Source organism: Colobus angolensis, unplaced genomic scaffold, assembly GCF_000951035.1.
Source record: "Colobus angolensis palliatus isolate OR3802 unplaced genomic scaffold, Cang.pa_1.0 Scaffold162, whole genome shotgun sequence".
In the NCBI taxonomy this organism is placed as follows: Eukaryota; Metazoa; Chordata; class Mammalia; order Primates; family Cercopithecidae; genus Colobus; species Colobus angolensis.
The window spans coordinates 4,961,414-4,987,835 of NW_012114733.1; the positions used below are offsets into that span (position 1 = coordinate 4,961,414).

A 26,422-nucleotide genomic window follows, 5' to 3' on the forward strand; every position below is an offset into this window, starting at 1 on the left:
CCCGGAGGCGGGGTCCCGCCCACCTCTGCGCAAGGCAGCAAATCCAGTTTGCCGGGCACTGGACTTTCCTGACCTTCGGCGGAATCGGGGAAGCTTTCAGTTTGGGTAGCTAGTGGCGGTGGTGTCCTAGGAATAAAGCTATGTGTAGAAATGAAACAGAAAGTGAAACCTGTTAGTCCAGTTTTCTTGTAAATGAGGTTTTCACCGGAAAGAGTTCCGAAGATTAAAACAAATCCACATTTGGTATGTTATTAATATAAACAGAAATTTACAACAAGCCAACATCTGAATGCACCTTGATTTTACCTTCAGAGGGGTAACAGCTTAAGGTTACCCCTTAACCTTTATCAGAAAGGTTTCCCCCTTTCTGATAAAAGCGTCTTCAAGGTGGCTGAACATCTTGACCTAACTTGATATAACTCTACAACATATAGAAAGTCAACAGCAGACCCAAATGGCTTTGGTTTTTATTCTAGAAAGTAGGTGTATGTGTGTATGGGTGTATAATAGGAAATATATTTTTAAATCGTGGATTCTGTGACTTCCTCAAAGTTCCTCGACATAATGAAACTTCATTTGCTTTGTCATTAAAACAACTTCCCATCCCGAGCTACATCTTTTAAGAATGCTCAGGGTCCCTGCTATTCTGCCACCCTAGGGATTCAGGCTGGGGAAGCCTGTTCTAGGTGAGGGTTAAGAAAGCCCTTTTAAAAGTTTTGCGTTAGTGAATGGGCCCAAGATGACAGACAATGGTGTCATAATTTATTTAAGTATTATCCACTGCTGAACTTCGAGGTGCTCCCTTTTCTCGAACTCCTGACCTCAAGTGATCCACCAAAGTGCTGGTATTACAGGCTTGAGCCACCGCGCCTGTGTGCTCCCTTTTCTTTTCTTTTTTTTTCTCTTTTTCTAAATTAAGAAACTGAACTCTTCATTGTTTGCCTTTCCTTCTTATTCATTTCAACTGCAGTTCAAAATACTGCATAATGAATGAATATTGAGATGGCCCTTGCATTGGTTATGACATTTGCTTCCCAAATAAGATTTTTCACATTCTGATCATATCACAGATTTCTATTTTTATCTTGGAAATTATTGAGGCTGACAGTGCCTTGATTTGGCAGGAGTGTGGAGTTCTCTTTGGCTTCAATAAAATTGCAATAGGGTTTGGACCCAGCTCAGATGTTCCTTCTTTCAAATCTCTATTGAGGTCACATAGTAGAATAGAGCAATTTTGGTGACTGTGAGTTTGGGTGACTTCCCAAAGTTCCCCAAAAGTCCTAGAGGACTGTGTCCTCTAGGAAAATATAGACATTATGTGGCAATATAGTTTACAAGTACTGCATATGTATAGTCTGTGTATGACACACACATGTACAAACAAGTTTCATGAAAAAATACTTAGACCTACTATCTGCAGTGCCCTCTGATATTTTCATTTAATGTTTTTTTTCCTAAATAAACCCAGGGCATAAACTTCATGTTCTGCTAGTTCATCATGACTCTTGAGGTCTGCAAAATAATAATAATAATAATAATAAAAATAAAAACAAAACAAAACAAAAAAAGAAAACTGGCTTTAGAGCCATCTACTACTAACTAACTGAGTTAACTTGGGCAAATAATTTACTAAGTAGCCAGGATTAAATCATATCCTTCTAGATGGACTGGATGATCTATGAGTAATTTTTTGAACTGGGGATGGGTGTTTTGTTTTTGTTTGTTTTGTGAAAGCAGTGTTCAGGGTCGACCTAAATGATCAACAGTGAGGCAAATGGAATTTGCCTTTCTCTAAAGTTGTTGATGGGAATTGAGGGTATTTGTTCAACTTGTTGCTCAGTGATTTGCATATTAGTAATGTGAGGATTTGTGTTTTTGTTCATCTTTCCCACCTGTTTCTACCCTTCAGCCATTCATTTTCCCATACAATTGATCAACCATCTGGAGATTGAAAAACAGGCTGTGTTTAATAAAAGAGAAATTTTATCACCTTAAAAAAATATGTAAAGCAAAACAGATGGCTAATGAGTGGGGGGAAAAGTCCTGAAACTCTGTGTGAATTTTTTTGTTTGGATGAAATGGATGGAGAAGTGCTGAGATAGGAGAAGAGCAGTGGGGAGCCAGGGCCGAAGAGCCAGATACTCTGGTCATCTTGAATACCACCACTTCCCATTCATATAACACCTACTCTATTCATTTTTAGACATATAAATTCATCATTGCCAATGTGCTGTTTCTCAGAGTGTCTCTTACGGTTACTTGCATTACACTCGACTTAGGGTTAATGTTTAAAATACAGATTCTAGGGTTCTGCCTGGGATCCAAACCTGGGGGCAGGGTCTTGGGGGTCAACATTTTAACATTGTCTTCAGGTGAGTCATGTTCACATTGAAGTTTTGAAAACTAGTGATTTAATATTTAAGGAAAAAATGAGCACAGAGTTCTTTGCAAGTACAGCTGTAACTCCCTTTTTTCCATCTAATTTGGCTGATTTATCAACACCACCCTTCCTTCTGCCTCTGTCTACCCCACTTGCCACTTTTGCTTCTAAAGCAGGAGAGATGATCCTCATTTGTACTGATCTCAGGAGGACTGATTTCAAGGTCTTACAAGTGGACCTGAAGAGATGTAAGCAAATTCCTGGTGAAGGAGCAATTTTCAGTAAATGTTCTTGATCTTCAAAAGCAGCATATACTAAAGAGACTCAAAACAACAGACACGGACAAACTGCTTTGTTTGCATTGAATATTTTAAAATGTATTTTATTATGTATAAAGACAATATCCAGATTTGTCTCCAGGTTCTATTTTTGATCGTGTAGAGTTGTAAACCACTGTCCTATGCAATGCTCATTTCTCTTCCTCTGTTCTCATCTAGCCCCTCACATTTGTTGCCCCTACCCTTGTCACAGACTCACATCCTATATGTGTCTCATGTCAAACAGACTTTGTGGAATAGAATACTTTGTTCTGGTTACACAAAACAATGGTTTAAATGACAGGGGTAATTAACATGTATGGGAGACCAGAGAGTAGCAGCTGTCCTCATCTGACACCCACAATCAGATGCTTCTCTCACTCATACTGTGTCTCTCTCCTTCCTATCCTGAGCTGGGGAAGAGCTGGGCAGGTGAAGAGCTCTTGCGTTCAATGGGCAGATCCTGTGCCACAGGTACTTTAAAACAAAGATGAGGCCTCCAACAATTTCTCCTACCCACAGTGAGTTCATAAACCCAGAAATAAGTAGTTATGGCCTGGATAAATGCTGTGGGAGTTGGGGAACACTCTGTGGTAAATATTTTAATTCTAGAGAATCTCAATAAATCAACAGAATGCCACTAAAGATAAAGTTTACAATTGAGAGATACTCTTTCAGGGGATCCTGGAAAATATTTCTTGATTTAATATTCTAGAACTAATAACATAAGTGAGTGTCACACAAAGGAAATAGTCACCTTGTGAATCATTTCCTTTGCTAACCATACTTAAGGTGAACTGGATCAAGAACCCAATTAACCCATTTATTTTTGTAGGCTCATCATAAAAGAATGAGAAGTAGTTTTTTTTCTTTCCCCACCATTTCCTTGAAAGCACAGCAAGATCTTTCTGTTCTGAGAGAGATACATTCCAAACAGAAACTAATCAATAAAAATTGCAGATACTGAAAAGTCTTATAAGAGAAAAAGGAAAACAAGTCAGAGCAATATGGTAAAGTACACAGGTGTGAGGTTCCTGTAGTTATGGTGGTCAGGAAACGTATAAGAGGTGATATCTGAGAAATGAATCATGAAGATAACCATGGAAAGATCTGCCAAAAGAGCATATTTGGCCGGGGGAAGAGACAGGTACAAAGACTATAAGGGTGGAATAAGCTTGGCAAGTTCTAAGGATGAAAAGAAGAAAATTGTGGGTAGACAGTGAGGAAGAGGGATGGTGGGTCAAATCATATCATGAAAAGCCTTGAGGACTAAGGGGAGAAGTTGGATTCTACTTGCAATGAAAAACCACCAGATGGTTTAGAGCAGGGTAGTTGCCTGGTGAATGTTCTAAAAATACCACTCTAGCTGTAGTATGAAGAATGGAATGTAGAGGGGCCTTACATTCATGGAGACTGGAAAATCTTTAGGAGCTGTTTCTGTAGACCATGTTCAAAATATAATTTGGAAGTAGAACCAATAGGACTTATTGAGGGATAGTAGCAGTAATGGATAAAAGGAAATCAAGGAAGATACATACACACACACATATATTTGTATATATTTATATACATTACAAATATATTTGTATATATTCATATACATTACATATATACTTATATGTATTTAATATGTTTTTCCAAAGTAGGATACTATAGTCAGTTTCAATATTATGTGCATTCTCTAGATTAAGGAAGTCTAAAAAACAAACAGAAACTTTCCTGGTAAATGAACTACTGGAAACCAGTCTAAACCAATCAAGAAAGTCATGATTTCTAAAGAAAAAATTACAGACTTTTCTGGAAATGGAAAAATTGGTGGCAGTATGTTGACAGTGTTTCCAAGTCATGCTCCTGAGGTTTGCTATTAACCAGGCTCCAGTCATTTTGGAGGAATTCACAAGAAGGGCTGTGGGTTATGGTTAAAGCATTCTTTTGACCAAGTACAAAGAAGGAAAGCCTCAGAGGCTGAGAAATGCCATCAGGTGAGGCATCAGCACTTAGGTGAGTGTGTGAACTCTGTCTGGAGATGAACTGTTTTACCTCCTTACGAATATGACAGGGTGGAGAGAAATGGAAAAGCATAGGTTTAATTCATGCCTGTGTATGAACAAGCCAAACAGAAATGTGTGAATTACAGACCAGAGTTATAGACATTTCACAAGTCCAAGTAAAGGCTGCCAACCCAGAAATTCTTGCTGATTGCGTGCTAATCAGCAGTGGCAGCATTTTCAGAGTAAGCCCGAATAATGACATTCCTGGGGAGTCAGAAACAATGTAGACATACTTCTACTCCATGAAGTCCAACTCTCCCAAGGCAGGGTTCCAGGGGCTGGAGATGAGCAGCCTCTCCAAACCCTGTAAGGGCTAACTTAAGTTTGGATTGGAAAAGGTGGACTTATTACTTCTGGTGTAGAAAAGTTGGTACCCTTCTTTTCTGGTGTAGAAAAGTTGGTACACTGGGTACCCTTCACCCTGTATTTCCCACACTCCAATAGCTATGGCAATAGCAATAACCTTCACGTACTTGGTTTTTGTTAAAAGGGTAATTAATGCCTTCTGCGACTACAAATATTTTAACACAGTTCACTCTTCCTTTTTCATATGTTGTTGGCTGGCAAGAGGAAGATGGAGACTTGACATGGGAAAGAATACATTCTAACATTAACACATGTGTTACCTGTTATCAGGTTTGTTTGGAAGAACTTTGATCAACACCACTAGGCCAAGCTATCCAGCACGTCCAGGGATGCTTACCATAGAAGGAGGAGAAAAGAAAGAAGACTGACGTCCAGGTTTTTTTGTGTGTGTGTCCCTTCTCCCCTGTGAAGAACCGCAAAGAAGGGGGAATATATAATGGGACAGGAAAAAACAAACTGTTTTTCCTACTCTTACACTCAACTCAGCACAGAACATTTCTAGTTACCAAAATGTGTAGGGTTTTTCCCTACACAACAAGCAGTTCTCCAGGGGACACCACCTGAGTGTCCTATAATTCAGTTCAATTCTGAAACAATCTATAGGAAGTTAAAGTTAAATCTCACAGGTTAAGGGCTCAGTCCCACGAGGCTGCCCCAACTTCAGATGCCAATAGAAAGTCCAGGCCTCTGGAACTTTTGACTGACTGGCTTTAAATTGTGGGTCCCCATGACCCCCTCCTTGGTCTGATTAATTTCCTAGAGCAGCTCACAGAACATAGGGAAACAGTTAACTTACATTTACCAGTTTATTATACAATTAATATAAAAGATATTACAAGGGATACAGATGAACAGCCGGATGAAGAGGTACATAGAACAAAGTATGGAGGATGGAGTGCAGAGCTTCCATGGCCTCTTTGGATAGGTCACCCTCCAAGCACCTCCATATTCAGCACCTCCAGAAGCTCTCCAAACCCCCTCGTTTAGGGATTTTTATGGGGACTTCATCATGTACACATCAGCAATTGTTAACTCAATCTTCAGCCCCTCTCCCCTTTTCACAGGATGGGGTAGGGGCTGAAAGTTCCAAGCTGCTAATCATGGCTTGGTCATTCTTGTGACCAGCTCCCATTCAGAAGCCCACCAAGAGTTACTTCAGGAGAACAAAAGATGCGCCTATCACTAAGGAAATTCCAAGGGATCAGGAGCTCTGTATCAAGAACTGGAGTCAAAGATCCCCTGGAACAAAAGATATACCCAGCACACCTATCACTCAGGAAGATACAAGGCTTTTAGGAGCTGTGTGCTGGAAAATGGGGACAGAAACTAAATGTTTATTATAATACCACATATAATAAGGTAGATGATTTTACTCACAACAGAGCTATGGATCAATACAATAACAGAGTTCAGGAACTGTTCTCTGTTATTTTTATACACATTCAGAGTAGGAGACCAAGTTGAATTTCACAGTATTGCAGGAGGCTGAGATTCACAGACTGAGAATAGGGTCATGTGAGCTGCATGGGTTTCAAGAGAAGGAAGTTAACAGGGGCTTAGTATAGTGCTGTAGTGACCTCACAGTTGAGAAGGAGGATAGATATAAGGGGCTACTATGAGTGGAAAAAAATAGGAAAGAGAGAAATATCTAGAGAACATTTTAGGAGTTTCTTGTTCAATATGCTGTGTGAAACATTTGCGGGGACTCCTTAAGAAAGCGTAAGGTGAAGACCCTCATTATTCTTCATGCTTCAAAGTTTATGTTTTCATTCAGGTTATGTTTTCTTAGAATGCTATTACATGCTTGGACTGAGCCATGTGAAGCCTCAGTTTTATTCAGGTTACACTCTGAAATATAATCATTTTCAGCTCAAAAAAGCTTCCTTGACTTTATTACCCCTTACATTTTTATCTTCTCCAGTTACTCCTTTTCATAACAAACATCAATAAACTGTATCATTACCTTTTAAAACTATCAAATTAACAAAACACAATAATTATAATAAAGATTAAAATAGCAGCAATAGTAAAACATAAACCATTTAAAAAATGTCAGACCCTATTTTTGTGATTACACATATTAGCTCATTTAAATCTTACAACAATCCTATAAGGAAGGTACTATTATTGCCTCTATTTTAGAGATGTGGACACTGAGGCGCATAGCTTTGGTAACTTGTCTAAAGGACACAGCTAGGAGATAGCACAGCTGGGATTCAAACCCAGACATCTGGCTTCAGCGTTTATGCTCTTAACTGTTGTGCAAGGGTGTAGTGAAATTAGCATCCTTATTCACTGCTGGCACGGTGTATTTGTTTAACCCCAAAAAGTTAAATGCAGAGTTACCATATACCCACCAATTCCACTTCTACATATATACCTAAGAGAATTGAAAACATACGTTCATATAAAAACTTAGCAGCATTATTTATAATAGCAAAAAAATGGGAACAATCCAAATGCCCCACAATTTTGAATGGATAAACTAAATGTGGTATATTCATACGTTGGAATATTAATCAGACATAAAAAGAAATGAAGTTCTGGTACATGCTACAACTTGAATGAACCTTGATCATGCTAAGTAAAACAAGCCAGACACAAAAGGCCATACATTGTAGGCTTCCATTTATATAAAATGTCCAGAATAGGCAAATCTATAAAAACAGAAATTAGGTTAGGGGTCTGCAGACACTGGGGGAATGGGGAGAATGGGGACTGGCTGCTAATGGTTACAAGGTTTCTTTCTAGAGCGAAGAAAACGTTATGGAATTAGATAGTGGTGATGGTTGTACACCTTTTTGAATATATTAAAAACCATTAAATTGTACATTTTAAGGTGGTACATTTTATGGTTGTGAATTATATATCTCAATTTTAAAAATCTCTAGGTAGGGAGAGAACAGGATCTGAGTCCACTGATGTAATTATATTACACTGCCACGTGGTGTCACTGTTGAGGAATGGATGAAGTCCAAAGAAGACTTATACAAAGCTTGTGTCCAGGTCATACCTAAGTTGCAGAGGTGCCCCAGGATTGGAGTGAAGGTTAAAATCCAGAATTTGGGAAGCACCATCCCAGAATGGTTTAATATTAAGGAGGTTCTAGCCTCAGCCCCACACTGTGCAACTATTTGCAGTCCTTCACAGACTGAAGTTCTTGGCTAAACTTGGTTCCCAGATCAATGGGGAAATTAAAATCCTTGTGAAAGCATCTCTGTTAAAAGGAGATATCGCTAGGCACATCTTAAAGTGCCAAACACTTTATTTTTGGAAAAACTGCTTCTTTATGGAGGTCCAGGGAAATAGTGAGCAATTTTACTGTCCTGGGATAGGGAGCATCAAATGAGTTGAGGATTTTACATCAATTTTCTCTAAAATATTTATACTACTTAACTCAGTGTATACATACATATATGTGTGTGTGTGTATATGTATGTATATGTGTGTATATATACACATACATATACACACACATATATGCATATATACATATGTACACATATATGTATATACACGCATACACACATGTAGGTATACATACACATAGACATGTATATATACGTATACACACATATGTAAATATACACACACGTATACATATATGTATACACATATATGTATACATACATAAATATACTGAGAAATATCCAGCAATGGAAGGTGTTATAGACACACTTATTGAAAATCCTTTAGCTGTTAAAAATGGTGAATACGAATGCAGTGTAGCAACACAAAAATCCATATGCTATAAGGCAAGATGATATAAAACATATTTATATATGTGTGTAAAAATATACACATATATATTCACAAATTCATACAACTGAAAATAATTCACATACCAGTTAAAGTTATATGCCATTTGATTCTGAAATAAATTTCCTTTAACCCTCTTACTCCACATTTTATAAAATGTGTCCAATATCTATACCAAGACTTTCTTTTTTTCAATTTCCTGGGCATATTTTTCTATGGTCACTTTTTTCACTTACGTTTTAAAATTATGAACAATATCATACATACAAGAATGTTTATAATGTGTGTGTTCAGTTTAAGGTGTATCCATCAGGAATCAGAATTTTACGCAGTTGGTTTGATTAAAGAGATATTAGTGAAGACACTACTTAAAGGAGTATGACTAAGTTAAGAGAACCATCCAGTTGAGGCATCCAGAGTCTAGCAACAACAGGAAGACTGCGCTGTCTCTAAGCTACATAGTAAGGGAGAAAAGTGTTTCCAGAGCCCACGGAGCTGGAGCCATGGAGAAGGGACCACTTGCCAAGAGCTGCAGTTGTGAAGAAACACAACCACCACCAGATACTTAGCCCCAAACGGAGAAAGAACAGAGAAAATACACCCTGATGTCTTTTTCCTCCTGCCTCCCATCTCCCTGAATGCCTCCCGCTGTCCAAACCCAAATGGAAACCAGCTGAGGAGAGCCCAGGTGGTGCCGTCCAAAGAGGTCAGCTTTGGGGTATAGAACAGGGCAGGGAAGCAAGGAGAATGAATATGATGGAAGGCAAACAGAAAACCTAGACAGTCTAATTGTTTTGTCACCCAGAATTTATATTTTTCCTTTGCTCAGATGAAGAGAAGCTCATCCCTTACATATGAGAATAACAGAGTGTGACAAGATTTCTCCTCGACCAAACTTTTGTCAGGCTCCTCTAAGCTATCTCCTTGATTAGATCTTGACCTTGGGCTGCAGTGTTCATCCTTGCAGAGTCAGTGTTAGCAAGAATCCTGCTAAGTCAGTTTAGAGAGGATCTTCCCACCCTGAAGATTTGACCACCCTCTATATCTGATCAAATTCCTTACCCCCACCAGCCCCCAGGTGATGTCTGATACCCTGGCCTGCCTTCAGCAAGAATCCTGTTAGGTTAGTTTAGCAAGGATTTCCCCTACCCTTGATGTCTCTTCTTAGTAATTTTCCATCCACAGACCACACTGCCACCCACACAATCTGCTTCCTCGGCTATAAATCCCCACTTATCCTTACTGTATTCAGAATTGAGCCCAGTTCTTTACCAAGGCCTCTTTCCCCCTATTTCAAAAGTTGCTGAATAAAAATCTGTTTTTACTGCTACAACTATTGTCCAGCTTTGATTTTCTTTAACAAGCCCCATCAGCCGCCATATTGCCTTGAGGGGATGTCAGTTCACCTACATTCTCATCTAGAAACTAAATTGTACTCTTCATGCAGGGTAATAGGAAAAGAGGGTCAGGGAAGAAGTAATTAACATTTTAGATGGAGAGCTACTATAATTCCTGCCTCTAGAGTTTGTTACAAGGCTAAAATTAATAATCATAGCTTCCTACGCATTTACTTACGTTTCCCCTGCCCCTATGCCAACACCTAGGTAGATCAGGAATTTTTATCTGGTATGCTTCAACACTTTAATTTCTGCATGATCTGAAATTTCTGCATTACTTCAGTTATCTGATAATCATTATTATGGCACATGGCAGTATTAAGAAGTGCCCAGTGAATCTCCAGGTGTCACGCATAGTTCTTCTTGCCTTCAATATATAGATGTAACCCAATTTCCTTTTGGTAATTGGGATCAATCATACCATTCTATCGCTGTGAGGAATCAAAATGACCAGAGGGCAGTTTCAGCTTTCCAATCAGTGAATTGACATTCAATTCAATTCAGTGACTGGGTCTTCCAGTGGAACCATTCCTTTCTTTGGATCTAGGCTTCCAAACACAATAAACCCAAGGTTGTAGAAATGGTGTGCTGGATATTTTCTATTTATCCCTCCAAGCATTGTGCCTAGGAGGCTGACCTCTACAGACTACACAGACCTAGCTCCATTGTCTTCTGGCTTTCTGGTGGATCAGCCAATGGAAGTCCCCAGCTGGATATCAGAGCTGGGAGAACAGAGAGGTGGGTCTTCTCCACTCTGTCCCTGCTTTGGGCTGACGTGTCAGCATTGGCTACAACTATACACTCTCACCTTACTTGGTGAAAAGTTGGCATTGCTGGCTTTCTCCTACTGAACAACACAGTTCCAGTTGGTTACTCTCTCCTATAGCCACAGCTACCACTCTCGCCTGATTTTAGTAACTGCTTCCTTCCCCCTTCCCCTCAGCCCTAGAGTTAGTAACAACTCCCCGCTGTTACTGGTTACTACTGTTTATTGAAGGCGAACTATGTGCCAGGCACTGTGCTAAGTGCCTACATATATTATCTTTAGTCCTCACAATCCAATAAATTAGATGGCTTTAGTCCTACTGCAGAGGTAATAAAGTCACAGAGTGACAGTGGCAGAGCTAGAAATTGAAGGTAAGTGTGTTTATGTTAGTCTGTGCACTCAAACACGATTCCCTACTTCTTGCATCAGTTGTTAATCTCCCTTAAAGAGTGTCAAACCTCCTGGTAACCCGCCCATTCCTACGACTGGAAATGAGGGTGCTGTTGTAATTTCCCCATCCAGCTATTCAACAAATGGTATCCGGAATGTGGGACCCAGGCTCCAGAATCCCGAGGGCTGCTGTTGAGAGCATCAAGACGCGCCCAGGAGGTCAGGGCGGTGTTCACTCACACGCTGAGCCTAGAGGAAGTTAGACGCCTTCCCACCGCTGTGGTGATTAGTGGGGACTTTCCTGAAGGCCAGAGACTGGTCACGTTCATGCTATTTTTCCAAGCCATTTGGTAGCAAAGAACAGAGTGCCAACGATTCAAGTATTCTCTCAGGCTGGGAGAGAGACTTGGCTTATTCAAGATGGAAATTGCTGGTGAGGTTGAGACAAGATTGACATCTCTCAGCAGCAGGGGAGAAAGACGGCTCTGTTCAAAAGAGAATGGGTAATTTCGGTCAATTCTGTTCTTTTTCGTTTCTGTCTTATCTTTATGCCTCTTTAAGAGTGGCAATTTAATAGATGAGGGGACAGAGGCCTTTAATTGAGAATTCCACTTCCCTTCCTCTGCCTTATCTCAAAAATCCGGCAGCTGAGTCGCCGCGGTTTTGAGTTTGCCTCGTTTGACCTTCCCCTTCCACCTCCGGTAACACTGAGCCTGGCCCGGAAGGACACACCCTGCTTCTGGCGGACGTGCTGGCCCTTTAAAGAAGCCGAGGGCTGCGCGAATTTGGCTGAGGCGCGTCATCTACTGTGGCTCGGCGCCAATCCCGACGCTGGGCGGAGTGAGGCCCGATACCTACCGCGGGCTAAAGGAGCCCGGGCCTGGAGGCCTCTGCACCGGTCGCCTGGTTCCGGAACCAGTGCCGCCCAGTGAGTGAACACCGGCCGCAGGCGGGTGGGGAGAAAGGTCACTCCGGCCATGTCAGTCAGCGCGATCTCCTGGGCTACGAGCTTGCCAGGCCGCGCTGGGCACCCTTTCCTCGTGAGCGCCTGCCCTTTGCTCTCGCACTGCCCCTGGTGCTGATAGGTATTGCCAACCTCGTTCCATTAGGGCGCGTTCTTGTCTCCTGGCGTGGACTCCGGATCTCTCCGTAGCTTTAAAATAGAGTTGAGAAAAACAGGCAGAGTGGTCTCAACAGAAATCAGCCACCATTGCGGGGAATACCTAAATTACAATAATTGGCCTCAGGGAGCGAGGGCGGTGTTAATTACAGAAAACCTCCGGAAGCTGTGGGCTCTGGACTGGAATTTGCAGGGGTTTGTGGCCTAGTTTGAATGGAATGCAAATATTTATTGAAATGATTGTGGTGAGACAGTCAATCACACATTCAGGCAACGTGTCATCTGATCAGGAAATAAGTCAGCGCAGTAATCCCGATGACAGAATTCATGCAGTTAATCCTTTTTGTCCCCCCAAGTAAAATCAAATCCAGGTACTCACGGGTGACTGGAAGAAAGGCTGTCCGGAACTTGCAGCCCCCACTTCTCCCCAGAAATACACTTTCTCCTAGTAATCTATAGTTCACCTGAGAGGCAAGGCTGAAGCATTAAAGACCCCTTCCAAGATATCAGTAGGAATCAAAGGGAAAATGAAGGCAGAGGGATTGAAATCAGCATTCTTTGCAAAACATCTCTGAGACACAGTGATATTTAAAATTGTATAAGTAGCAAGACATTTTTTACCCATGGTAAAAAGTGTTAGTTTTTAAAAGACTTACCTTATACAAGTGAGTGAAATCAAAGTTATCTGTATTGCAAGGTCAACTTTTGCTTATTTTCTGATACATATTTTGTGAGCAAAAGGAGATAGCTGAAAGTGTTCTAGACACCCTAGGGTATATTCCCAGACTTTGGGAAATGACTTTGTCAGGAATGGGGAAGTTGGGAAAGGAGAGGATGTTGAAAATTCTGAACTCCACAGTGAAATTTACAAGGTGTGGTGTATTTATTCTCAGGTGTGGTTCCCATAAGGAAGCTCTTTTTCCTGCTTGGCTTCCACCTTTAACCCTTCCACCTGGGAGCATCCTGTAACACATTCAGACTACAAGTCCAGACCCAAGAGAGCAAGGCCCAGAAAGAGGTAAGTCTAAATACTAACTTCCTAGACAGTGTTTCTTTCCCAGATGATTGACATGAGGACTCTCTCTCTCTTTTCAGGGGAGATCCTAACCCCTTACAAACAGGAGCACTTTAAAGGACACAGTTCTGTGATATACAGGGTATGTGGAGGAATAGTACTAGAGTACAGTTGTTTTTTTTTTTATAAATGTTTGCAGCAGGTGTAAAAATTTAGTCATCCACTCCTATATTCAGAAGAAAAATAAGTAATGGCAAGTGGCCTGAGCCACAGTTTTTCTTATATCTCTCATGCTTTGTGCAAACATTTAGGGGAAGTAGACACGATGGAGACTGTCAAGATGGATAATATCTCGCTCCTAACCTCAGGCAGGTTCTGGTCTGCTGTTAGAGATGAGTCACATGGGACTGTTAGCGTTTGGAGAAAGGAAAGAACTGCCAAATCGCCCTGCTGTCAGTGAGTGACCTCTAACTCTGGTCACAGGGTGCTGGAGTGGCACAGTGGCAGAGGGGGAGGGAAATCTCACCACCTCAGGCCTGTTCAGCATTGTGCCTCTTCATCCTGGTAAGTGATTTGGTATCCTGTGCTCAGCTTTGAAGCTGACTCTGGCACACAGCCCTGAAACTCCAAGGTGTATCCTTGGCCAGAATACAAGGAAGTCACTGAAGTCTTGCTTGCAGTTCCCACTCACCTGGAACCCCATTAGCAGGGCTTCCCACAGAATACTTGTGAATCCTGGCTGTAATGAATTAAGACTGGCCATTCTTACCTGAGGTTTACAACCCTACTCAACAGCCTGTTAAAGAGAAAAGGTATCAGCAACATTGTTGAGAAGGGTAGAGCAGTTGTAACTTTCCCCTGAGTTTTGCAATATTCTGAAATGCAACCAACTAACTCAAGGTCTTCTGTACCCACCCAGTTGGATTGAAAACAAAAATTGGAGTTCTGTCCTGTGTAAAGTTGACGGCCCACTTAAAAACTTACGTAAGATAGACACTACTGTGCATTCATCTAAAAAGTACATTTTCCAGGACATTTAAGTATCCGTATGTTTTTCCATTTTTGAGAACTTTAGTACATACTATCTTGGAGAGAATGAGAGTGAAGCTGGAGGAGGATGGCTAAGGCAGTCAGCAGTGGGTGGATGGAAATAAGGGGCATGTAGGAGAGGGACAGGGATTGTGGTGGGATGACAGGAAGAATAACTGATCTGACCTTGAGACAGCTCAATCTTCTTAAAACGCAAATGCAAAAGCACAAAGAAATATGTTCTCAAGATGCACAAGGCATCTTCTTAATCACCCCTCCTCAGATGCAAATGTTCTGTTGCCTAATTGTACAGAGGTAAGAAGATGGGTGGTATCCACCCGGCCCCTCACAAAAAAAGAGAGTTGTTTTTTTCTTCAAGAATTCAGGTCTTCAAGATTTATGGTGGGAAGAAAAATCAGGAAACAGTCATATACTTATAGTGCAGGGATACGATTTTGGAAATTATCTAGTTCAATCAGTTGGTGTTAGGTGAGTAAAATGATGGCCAGAATTGTTAAATATGCCTGAGGCCAGACAGCTAGTTAGGAGCAAGGACTAGAATCCACACTGTGTTCCTAGGTCAGAAAGTTTACTTTTTTTTTTTTTACTTTGTCATAAGCCCAGTGTAACTCAAAGTGGAGCATACAAGAATGCATGTAGTATATTATTATAAGTCTCCTTGCTTTTTTTACATTTTAGGTCAAAATGGGGTTTATATTTTCAAAATCTATGAATGAAAGCATGAAAAATCAAAAGGAGTTCATGCTTATGAATGCTCGACTTCAGGTATGTTTTAAAATAATTAAGCTATTATGTTGTTATAATGTTTAAAGTTTCTACCACATGTGCTCCAGCCCTACATTCTCTTTGACCCCCAAAAATAAAATGTTCTTGGGGCTGCATCCTCAAAACCAAGATAAAATGGATTACTAATTATTTGATGAATGGGCTAGTTTAAATCTCCAATCCAGATAAATTTGTGTAAAAATTTCCATTCTGTAGGAAGAGATAACTGCTTAGAGTATGTGGTACATAGAATAATGCCCCCTGCCCCCAAAGATGATGTTTGAGATGGGGAGATTATCCTGGATTATGCAATTGAAAGAATGGACAACTGAATTATTTTAACAGAGCAGTGACCAAGGGGAGACCAAGTATTAGGTTTACAAATCAGCCAGGTGTCCAATGCTTAGCATGTCCTTGTCAAAGACCTTTGGAAACCACAGGATTTTTACTTGTATGTTCGTCCCCATGAAGTCAGGGTCTGTGAAGGGTCTGGGATTTTACCCTACTTGCAAACTAACAAGTTAGCCTATTACAGAAGACTGGAGACACCGACATCAGAGTCAGAGGACTTTATTACTCACAGCACAGCAAGCAGCCTGAGTGTGGTGGTGTTAATTCCCCATGTCCTCCAAAACTCACCGAGGTGACAAAGATGGGCATGGGCGAAATGAGTGCTATGCACTTAGTGGATTTGTGTCACAGTTGAGCAGCGTTGAGGTTAGAGAATCTACTGCTTTTACAGTGGGCCATGAGCAAGGGGTGGGTTGTGGCAGGGGGAGAGGGTGGGAGCTACTTTCCTCGTAGTTGTGTCCTGGTTGACCCATCCCAAATGGAGATGTCAGACCTGGGAGTTACAAGCCTCCATGGGTCAGGAGTTCATTTTTAAGAAGAGCTCAGCAGCCAGACCAATGATTGCTTCCCATTTTTGAAAGGGGTGTGTTATGGGTTGAAATGTGTCCCCCCTCTCCAAATTAATATGTTGAAGCCTTAACCTCTAGTACTTCAGAATGTGATCTTGTTTGGAGATAGGGTCTTTACAGAGGTAATCAAGTTAAAATGAGGTGGTTAGAATGGACCCTAATTCAGTGTGACTGATGGCTTTATGAGAAGAAGAAATTTGGACACAAGATCATACAATTCATAGCGGACTATTCATACTGGGAGCATGCAATGTGAATATGAAGACAGCTGTTTACAAGCCAAGGAAGGAGCCTGGAACAGATGCTTCTCTCACAGCCTTAGTAAGGAACAAACCTTGCAGACACCTTGATTTTATATTTTTCCCCTTCAGAACAGAGACAATACATTCCTGTTGCTTAAGCCGTTCAGTTTGTGGTCCTTTGTTATGGCAGCCCCAGCAAACTAATATAGGATGTATTTGGCGCCTGTGCCCAGCAGGTGGTGCTGCTGTATTGGGCAGTGGCCTCTCTGGAGCTTGATAGGGATTTTCTTTTTCTCCCTGTGATTCTGTGTTTCTGTTAGACCACCTGGAAGGGGTCTGGGAATCCCTGACTGGGGAGTCCATTTTGGTCACCGTGAGTTTTATAATACAAGCACGTAATACATCAATGTCATTGTACATTTGTATGTAGTGGGGAGGGAGAGTGTTGACACGTATCACAGTATCTTGAATTGGCTAAAGGTTCCTTTAATTTTTTTTACTCACTGTGAAGTTTGCTCACACTCTATCAGTTGAATTCAGTTACTTTCCCCCGCCTAGTCACAACACACATGTGGCCAAGCATGATGACTCGTACCTGTAATCCCAGGACACTGGGAGACCAAGGCAGGAAGATTGCTGGAGCCCAAGAATTCAAGACCACCCTGGGCAACATAGTGAGACTCCATTTCCATTTAAAAAATTAAAAAAATTAGCCAGTCATGGTGTTACACAACTACAGTCCCAGCTACACAGGACGCTGAGGTGGGAGGATTGCTTGAGCCCAGGAAGGTCAAGGCTGCAGTGAGCCGTGGTCATGCCACTGTACTCCAGCCTGGGTGACAGAGCGAGACCCTATCTCAAAAAACCAAAACAATAACAATAAAAGAACAGAGACCAAAGAGTTTAACATAGTTACTTCAAGGGTGGTTGTAATAGTTTCAAGAGATTATGCTGTCTTCAGCTAGGAGAAAGGGGTAGTAAGGGCTTTTTGTCCTTTGGCTCCTTGTCCCAGAATGGGTGCTGCTTCCTCTCCTGTGTTCTCTGGCCTCTGGAGAGAACTGCCACTCAGAGCCATCATTATTTCAGCCTTTGCTGGTGCCACTGCACAGCCTTGCAGTCTTTGGAGCTCTGGGCCACCCCAGTGCTTAGCATACTTGCCTTCCCTGAGACCAAGTAGACTTTGGCACCTGTGTCCAGTCCAACAGAGCCATAAAAGTTTGAGTCCCTCCCTTCCCTGAAGTTCCCTAGCATACTTCCCTAAAGCAGCAGAAGTTGGAGGAGAGGCAGGGGAGGAATAGGGGACTGGAGGGAGATAGCAGCTCAGTGCCAGTAAGCAAGGCTTTGTATTTACTTTCAGTTTCAAGTGGCCTCCTGCCACTGGGCTCAATAAACAAGTTTCTGATGCTTTTAGTCTACCCACAGTTCCCTACCCTCATTGCTGACACCATTTATTTCAGCTTTGGGGACCCCTAGATTCAGCAGCCGTAGCCACATTGCCTTGTTGTTTGGCTGGAGCATGGGACTTACTGCCCCATTGTCTTGATAACATCCTCCCTTCTCCCACCCCAGAAGGGAGCGTGACACAGCCAAAGCACCATTAGGACACCTTGTTTCAACCCTACCTTCTGTTGTTCAACCACATTTAACACATAGGACAGTAAGGAACCCTTATTCCACTTTCCCATCCTCATCACTATCTAGGCAAGATCATTTACTACCAGATCTCCGGGAATTTTCTCATGTCCTCTAATACAGCCAACCAGGGCCCTTGTCCCTCCTTTTCCAGAAAGTCAGATATCTATATGAGCATCTCACATTGGCCACCAAAACTATCAGGGCATGTAAAGTGTCTGGAATTTTATGCTACTTGCAAATAACAGTAGTCCTCCTTATCTGTGGGGGATATGGTCCAAGATCCCCAGTGGGTATCTGAAATCATGGATAGTACTGAAGTCTGTGTATACTATGGTTTTCCCAGTACATACATACCTGTGATAAAGTTTAATTTATAAATTAGCCATAGTAAGAGATTAACAATTATTAATAATAAAAATAGAATAACTATAACAATATACTGTAAGTTTTGTGTATGTTCTCTCCTTCTCAAAATACCTTATTGTACTGTAGATCTTAACAACCTTGGCATATGATTTTTTCTTTCTTATTGAGAACTTTCACTCTTTCACTTAAAGGAAGCTCTTTATGGCTTCTCTTTGGTATATCCAAATTGCCAGCATCACTACTCTTGCACTTTGGGGCTGTGGTTAAGTAAAACAAGGGTTACCTGAACACTAGCCACTGTGATATTGTGACAGCTGATCTGATAACTGCGATGGCTACTAGGTAACTAACAGGCAGGTAGTGTGTACAGCTTGGCTACACTAGACAAGGGGATGATTCATGTCCCAGCTGGAATGGTGGGAGATTTTATCACATTACTCAGAATGATGGACAATTTAAAAATTATGAATTGTTTATTTCTGAAATTTTCCATTTAATATTTTCAGACTGAGGTTGACCATGGGTAACTCAAACTGTGAAAAATGAAACTGTGGATAAGAGGGGACCGCTGTAATAAATTAGCCTGTTATTATTTCTTGGATGCTGGTGGAAGACTTTATTACTTGTAGCACAGAAAGCAGAACACACTCCAAGTCACATAGAGGAGATGAAGGAGAGCCTCACTGGATGCTGGGATGGATGCTTTGGGTTTGTGGCATAGCTGAGGAACATTGAGCTTGTGGACTCTATCACTTTCATCATGAGTGATGAGCAAGTCTGCTCTGACTGGAAGGAGATGGTACCTCATCCCTCAAGGTTGTTTACTGCAAATGCAACTCTGGGAAATGACCCAGCTAAAGAGCAGTCAGGGCCTGTGACCTCATCCTACCCAACAAGATGGTGCAGGAAGACGTGGCCCATGGTGGACTGATTCTCCCGTGTGTTGCTTAAGGTGACTAGGTTTTTCTTGTTGATCAAGATACACTTTATTATTTATTTCTTAATTTCAAGAAAGGATGAACAGGGGAATATAGGCCAACATGGTTGAGCCAGTGTTCTAACTCTAGAGATACTTGAGTTCTGATCCTACCTGGGGCAGCCTAGAGAGAAACATCTTCATCTACAGCAGTTTCGGAAGATCAGGTTGCTCCTTGAATGTGTCCTACTTAAAGGAATTAAACTTCTAGCATCATTCTAGGGTGTAGAGCTGTTCTTTCCCTTTTTAAGAGTATGAAATATTTGATATTTACCACAGAACATATTTATATCAAATGTAAGTTATGGAGTATAAGATGAACACCAGCGAATCTCCCACTAAACTTAAGAATTCTGTTATGATAATATTCCTGAAGCTCCCTGGGGGTTCTCCTCCCTATGTGTTGAGTGAATCCAAATAGCTAAGGCTGGGCTGGAATTGACCTCATGTCCCAGAAGTCTCTAGGGTTGAAAAGGATCCTGGAAATCAAATGGATTTGACTCCTGGGCTAGAAGATGATCTTTTTTTAGGGTCCTCAAAGGTGAAGTTTTAAAAAAAATTCCGATTAAAATACCATGTCCAAATGACATATTTAGCCTGTGATTTAGGCTTGTGGCTATTTTTTAATTTAATGACACCTCCATGAAAAAGATAAATAGAAGAAATAAAGCAAAACATTTATTAAAGTAAAGCCTAATAACTAAAATCTTACCCTACTGGAGTTTCTTTAGTTCTATATTTTTTGATTAAAAAAAAAAGATAAATCACAACTCAATAATTTTGTGTTACTGTTTTTTTTTTCTTGTGGGGGGAAAAGACCACTCATGATTCAACCCAATCTCTTATACCACTGGCCAGGCTCCCAATCCTGGCTGCACATTTGAGTCATCCAGGGCCTTCTGAATGTTTGGGTCCCACCTGAGACCTTCACAGAGTTGTTATTTTAATCTCTTCAGGTGACTGTAATGCATGGCCTGGGGTGAGAACCATTTTTTCCCTTCTTTTTCCGTGATGTTACATAATTATAATTGGTGATTGTCAGTGATTTAATATAATCTATATTGGAGATAGAAACCAAACAAGTTTTCAGTTAATAGCCAATCAGGAAATGAAATTAAATCAATCACTGGAGTCTGGTTAATCAAATTTGTAAAAGGCCTCAAATCAAAAGGTTTTCTTTTTTTTAGCTAACAACTTTGCTTCAAATTGTGATGGAGAGGATTCATGCTACTAGTTATAATGGTATTTTCAGATTATCAACAAACTTCAATTTCTTTCTAGCCTGTGTTTGGATGGTGGATGAGTGGTAAACTAGCACTCCTTTTAAATACTTCCTTAAAATACCACTAGGTGGCACACCTAAACTAATATTATATCACCTGAGTGGCTGGAAAAGCATTTTGAGAATAAGGGAAGAACATATTCTATAGGTCCATGCTATGCTACAGTGCTATGTAGGCAAAGCAGTTATGATCAATGTAAAGATTAGTTGGGTAGTAAACAGATGGTTATTTGTTGTTTATTGTGTTCAAGCAGCAAACTAAAGATTTAAAAAAAATACATGAGATCTAGACTTTGACCTTTATGTCTATTGTTAGACTTTGGTGTTAAGAAAATGAGGCATAGCTATAAACCAAAAAATATAATTATTTAATATTAATATGTATAGGCTGGGTGGGGTAGCTCATGCCTATAATCCTGATCAATGCGGTGAAACCCCATCTCTACAAAACAAGAAGAAAGATTAGTCAGGCGTAGTGGCTTGTGCCACTTGGGAGAAAGATCGCTTAAGCCCAGGAGTTTGCGACCAGCCTGGGCAACATGACGAAACCCCATCTCTTCTTTTTCTGTCTCTCTCTCCACTCTGTGTCTCTATATATATGTATACAAAATATAAAATATATATAATAATATATGTTACATATAATACTATAGGCACCCATCACATTGCCCAGCTAATATATATAATATATGTTATAACACATGATATATACCATATATTACATATATTATATAATTACATACATATTACATATATTATGTATTACACATATTACATGTTACATATATTGTAGTATATGCAACATATATTACATATATTTTAGAATATGTGTAACATATTACATATTTTTTATATGTATTATAGATTATTATATATTAGCTGGGCAATGTGATGTGTGCCTATAGTTCCAGCTACTCAGGAGTCTGAGGTGGGAGGATTGCTTGAGCCTGGGGGGTCAAGGTTGCAGTGAGCTGTGATTATGCCACTACACTGCAACCTGGGTGACAGAGAAAGACCTTGTCTCAAGAAAAAGAAAAATAATAAAAAAGAAATTTCCCATCTGAATTTCTTAATGAGCTGTTGTTGAGGTACCTGGGGCTTGGCAGTCTGTTCATAGAGTGTTTCAAGAAGAAAGAAGGTGTTTTCAATGGTGTCAAATGCGACAGAGAAGTCAAAGGCCTTTAAAAAAGGTCAGTGCCTGAGAGGAACCATGTCAGTAGAGTATGAGGGAAGAAACAAGTCTGTAAAGGCCTGAGTGTACATAAGGATAAAATGAAGGAAGAATGTATATAGACTCCCTTAGTTTTCTGTGAAATCTTACTATGCAGGTAAAAGATATAGTATGTTCCAAATATAAGAAGAAACATACTTCCAGACACATACTGGGAGGTATTCCTTTGGCATTGCAACATTCACTTACACATGTAATACACTTTATGGAGTGTCTATCATATGCCAGTTGAATTAGGAGCTAGAGATACTTTGGTAAAACAGCACAATCCCCTCTTTCAAGGAACTCAGCTCTTGAACAGGGTAGTGGTGTGGTAGTGATAACAAACAGTTTCAATATTGTGTTAAGAACTGAGAATTCTAGAGTGTTTTGTGAACCAAAATTGGTCTGGCTTCAAATGTCTTCGAAGTGCCAGAAGACTATGGAGCCATGTCTTCAGAATTTTGAGAGAAAAACCCCAAAATTTTAGGTAAATTATACATGCATGCTGATAAAAAGAAAATTTTAAACATGCAAATATTAAGAAAATAAGTCAGCCAGGTGTTTTGAAAAAAATTAACTGAAGATATAATTTCATCAATTTAGAAAGAAATACTAAGACCCACCAGCAAATCTAACTTGCTAAAGTGCATGTAGAGGAGATGAAAACTTTTAAAAAAACTTTAAAACCAGCATTTTGGTAATCTTGTTTCTTCTATTCCATCTTCCTTTGCCTTTTTGCCCCTTTTTGTTGGAATATACTTTAAGGCAAATTTCAATTTACCTCTAAATATTTCTGTATGAATCTGTAACAGATATGGATATAACCATATTTAACTAACTTAGCAATAATTTCTTCCTATCATATGCAACCTAATTTCAGTTGCTTCACAAGTGTCTTTTACAGTTGGGTTTGAAATAGGGATCCAAGGGCAGGGCGCAGTGGCTCAAGCCTGTAATCGCAGCACATTGGGAGGCCGAGACGGGCGGATCACGAGGTCAGGAGATCGAGACCATCCTGGCTAACACGGTGAAATCCCGTCTCTACTTAAAAAAAAATACAAAAAACTAGCTGGGCGAGGTGGCGGGCACCTGTTGTCCCAGCTACTCGGGAGGCTGAGGCAGGAGAATGACATAAACGCGGGAGGCGGAGCTTGCAATGAGCTGAGATCCGGCCATTGCACTCCAGCCTGGGCTGCAGAGCGAGAATCCATCTCAAAAAAAAAAAGAAAAGAAATAGGGATCCAAGCAAAGTTTTCATACTATACTTGATTATTATGACTCCTAAGTCTTTCTCAGATTGTGAGAATATCCCTTCCTTCCTACTTGTCGTACCATTTATTAGTTGAAGAAACCAGCTCATCTGTTTTATGGAACGTCCTACAGTTTGTATTTGGCTGATTGCCTCCTCATGGTATTTTTTAACATATTCTTCTATATTTCATTCTTCCTATGAAGTGGTAAACCTAGAGGTTTGATGAGACTCAGGTTCAGTTCTTTTAGCAAGAATCTTTTCTAGGTGGCACTGTGTACTTCCTAATATATCACATCATAAAGCTCATGAGGTCTGGTTGTCTTTCCTTTAGTCATATCAACCTCATCTACCCATTATAAAGTTCCCCATCAACCTGTGATCAACTGGCCTTACCATCCACTCATGATCATTGCTTACATCTGTGACTTCATTAGGGCTTGAAAAAAATGGCAGTTTAACAATATTCTCTCATTCCTTTGACATTTGTTGTCTGGAAATTTATTAAGAACTTTCTCTTCCTACTTGGTTATCCTGAAATGTAGTTTGTACAGGAAACAGAAATAAATGCTTGATTCTGTCCTTTTGTTTAGCAATTTCAGAATAGTGAATTGATACTCTAGAAGTCTCCAAAGGTGACCAAATAATTTTTGTTTATTTGTATATTATGACTATAAACTCTTTAATCAGTTGTAGTCATTATTCTTCTTGCTCAAGTTATCCCATCTTTGGTTAATGGAAGTTCTTTCAAGTTGATGCCTACGTCCCTTGGGTAAGACCCACTTAATTCTTGATTGTAGGCACGTTGCTTTAGCCTGCCTGTGTCTCATTTCCCACATGTGAGTATATGGTTTAATAATAAGGATTATGATACTTTGTAGAGTTACTCTGAGGATTAAGTGAGATGTCTCACATAATAAGAATTTACCACACAGCATCTGCCCCATGTAAGCACTCAGCAAAGTCAGTAATTAAAGCAAAAGTTTTCTAATTAGATGTGCCATTTATTCATTCACCAAATATTTATGGAGGAGCCCCTGCTCTATACTGTGCAGTATTTAGATGGGGAGACATAACAGTGAACAAAACCCTTCCCCTGTGGAACTTACACTCCAGTGGGAACACATGCAACAAACCAACAACCACGGCGTCTTAGTGGTGATGAGTTCTGTGAGGGGAAAAAGAGTAAGGGATGATGATGGGAGACAGTGGGTGGGTGAGTGGGAAATCCCATTTTTGGTAGAGTAGTTAGTGCAAGCCTCAGAAGGTGACCTTTGAGCTGAGCCTTGAGGGAAATGACAAAGTGAGCCACGCAGATAGCCGGGGAAAGAGTTTTAGGCAGAAGGAAAGTGCATGCAGAGGCACTGAGCTGGGAGAACTCATGGTGAGTTGGAAGACCAGCAAAGAGGCTGGTGTGGCCAGAACTCTGAAAGGATGCGGGAGAGTGGAGAGAGATGGAGTGAGAGGTCGCTCAAGCTTTGTACCCAGGACAGATGTTTTGAAATGTATTCTGAGTGATGTGGGAAGCCACTAAAGGGTTTTGAGAGGAGTAGTGATGTGACCTGATAGTTTTTGCAATATAAAATATAGTGTGTGCTCAATAAATGCTTTCTCAAATACATAAAAAAGCAGCAAACAACTATTACGAGCACATTTAAAAGTTGCTTAAATCCTTATAACTTCCAATATCTGTCATACTTGTGCCCTCCCATCTGTTTTTTTCTTTACTTGCTTGTTTTTTGAGGAGAAGACTGTACTAACATCTTCAAATAGGAAGGGTCCTATGTTCTGAGGAAAGGAAGAAAGTGCAGTGTGTGCTTTGCAGAGAGGCTTTTGGTGACAGGGAACCAGAATGTAGAGTAGGTGGAGGAGAAGAAAGCAGCACAATTTTTGTAGGTAGAAAGACCAGGTAGTGAGTGGGAGTTGGCCCAGAGCCTAGAAGTGTGAGTGGATTTAACCTGGAAGTGTCTTGCATAAAGGGATGGCATGGCCAACACAAGTTCGCTGAGGGAGTGGGGGTACGTGCGCGACTTAACTCCTGGATCCACACCGTCTTTAGCTTGTCCTTCTGGGACTCATTTCTGCCCATACCTCCTGTACCCACTACCTGCCTTAGTCTCCCCATGTTCCTCACCTGAAGTCATTCTTCCGAAGTTCATTTTTTTCACTTGTGAAAAAAATACACATCATATAAACGTAACCGTTTTAAAATCTACCACAATTCAGTAACATTTAGTACATGTACAATGTTGTGCAACTGTCACCACTATTTAATTCTGTAACACTTCATCACTCCAAAAGGAAACCCTATAATTGCTAACCAGCCACTTCAAATTCCTCCTCTCCTTCCTCAGCCCTTTGCAACCACTAATATGCTTTCTGCAACCACTAATCTGCTTTCTGTCTCAATGGGTTTGCTTATTTGGGGCATTTTCTATAAATGAAATCATAGAATACATAGTCTTTTGTGTCTGGCTTCCTCCAGTTAACATAATCTTTCTAAGATTCATCCGTGTAACATGTATCAGTACCTCATTCCTTTTTATGGCTGAATATCATCCATTGTATGGATATACCACATTTTGTTTACCTAGTCATCTGTTGGTGGATATTTGGGTTGTTTCTACCTTTTGGCTATTGTTTAGTGCTGCTGTGAACATTCTTATACCAGTTTTTGTTTGAACAGTTGTTTTCCATTATTTTGGGTATATACCTAGTAATGGAGTTGCTGAGCCATATGGTAATTTTATGCTTAACTTATTGAGGAACCACCAAACTGTTTTCCACCGTGGCCGCAGTTTTTTACATTCCCACTGTAAAGTGTAAGGGTTACCATTTTTTATGTCCTCACCAAATCTTATTTTCTCTCTCTCTCTTTTTTTTTTTTTTTCGAATTCTAGTCATCTGGTGATTTTGAAATATATCTCATTCTGGTTTTGAGTTGAATTTCCATAATGGCTAATAACATTGAATATGTTTTCATGGGCTTAATGGCCATTTGTGTATCTGCTTTGGGGAAAGGTCAGTTCTAGTCTTTTGTGTGTCCTTTTTGTGGCTCGTGGTGGCCGCTGGCCCTAGGGCGTGTCTGGCTGAGCTGGGCGGGAGCACCAGGACCGCTCCGCGATGCTGACTCTGCAGCCTCTGTAGGGAGCGCCTGAACCCG

General features: G+C 40.6%; 1 protein-coding gene across 3 annotated transcripts in view; it reads left to right on the top strand.

Annotated features, from left to right (window-relative positions):
* Window positions 1-26,422, top strand: part of PLGRKT (plasminogen receptor, C-terminal lysine transmembrane protein) — a 267,718-nt gene that overhangs the window by 173,089 nt on the left and 68,207 nt on the right. Inside the window, exons 1-3 of one of the 3 annotated variants that reach the window (XM_011937316.1) lie at window positions 12,205-12,354; window positions 13,440-13,564; window positions 15,290-15,376. In XM_011937316.1, coding sequence (XP_011792706.1) covers window positions 15,296-15,376 — 81 coding nt within the window. In that variant the 5' untranslated portion in view covers window positions 12,205-12,354; window positions 13,440-13,564; window positions 15,290-15,295. Of the gene's footprint in view, window positions 1-12,204; window positions 12,512-13,439; window positions 13,565-15,289; window positions 15,377-26,422 lie in introns of those variants that run through there. The other 2 variants (XM_011937317.1, XM_011937318.1) reach the window with 2 other exon arrangements.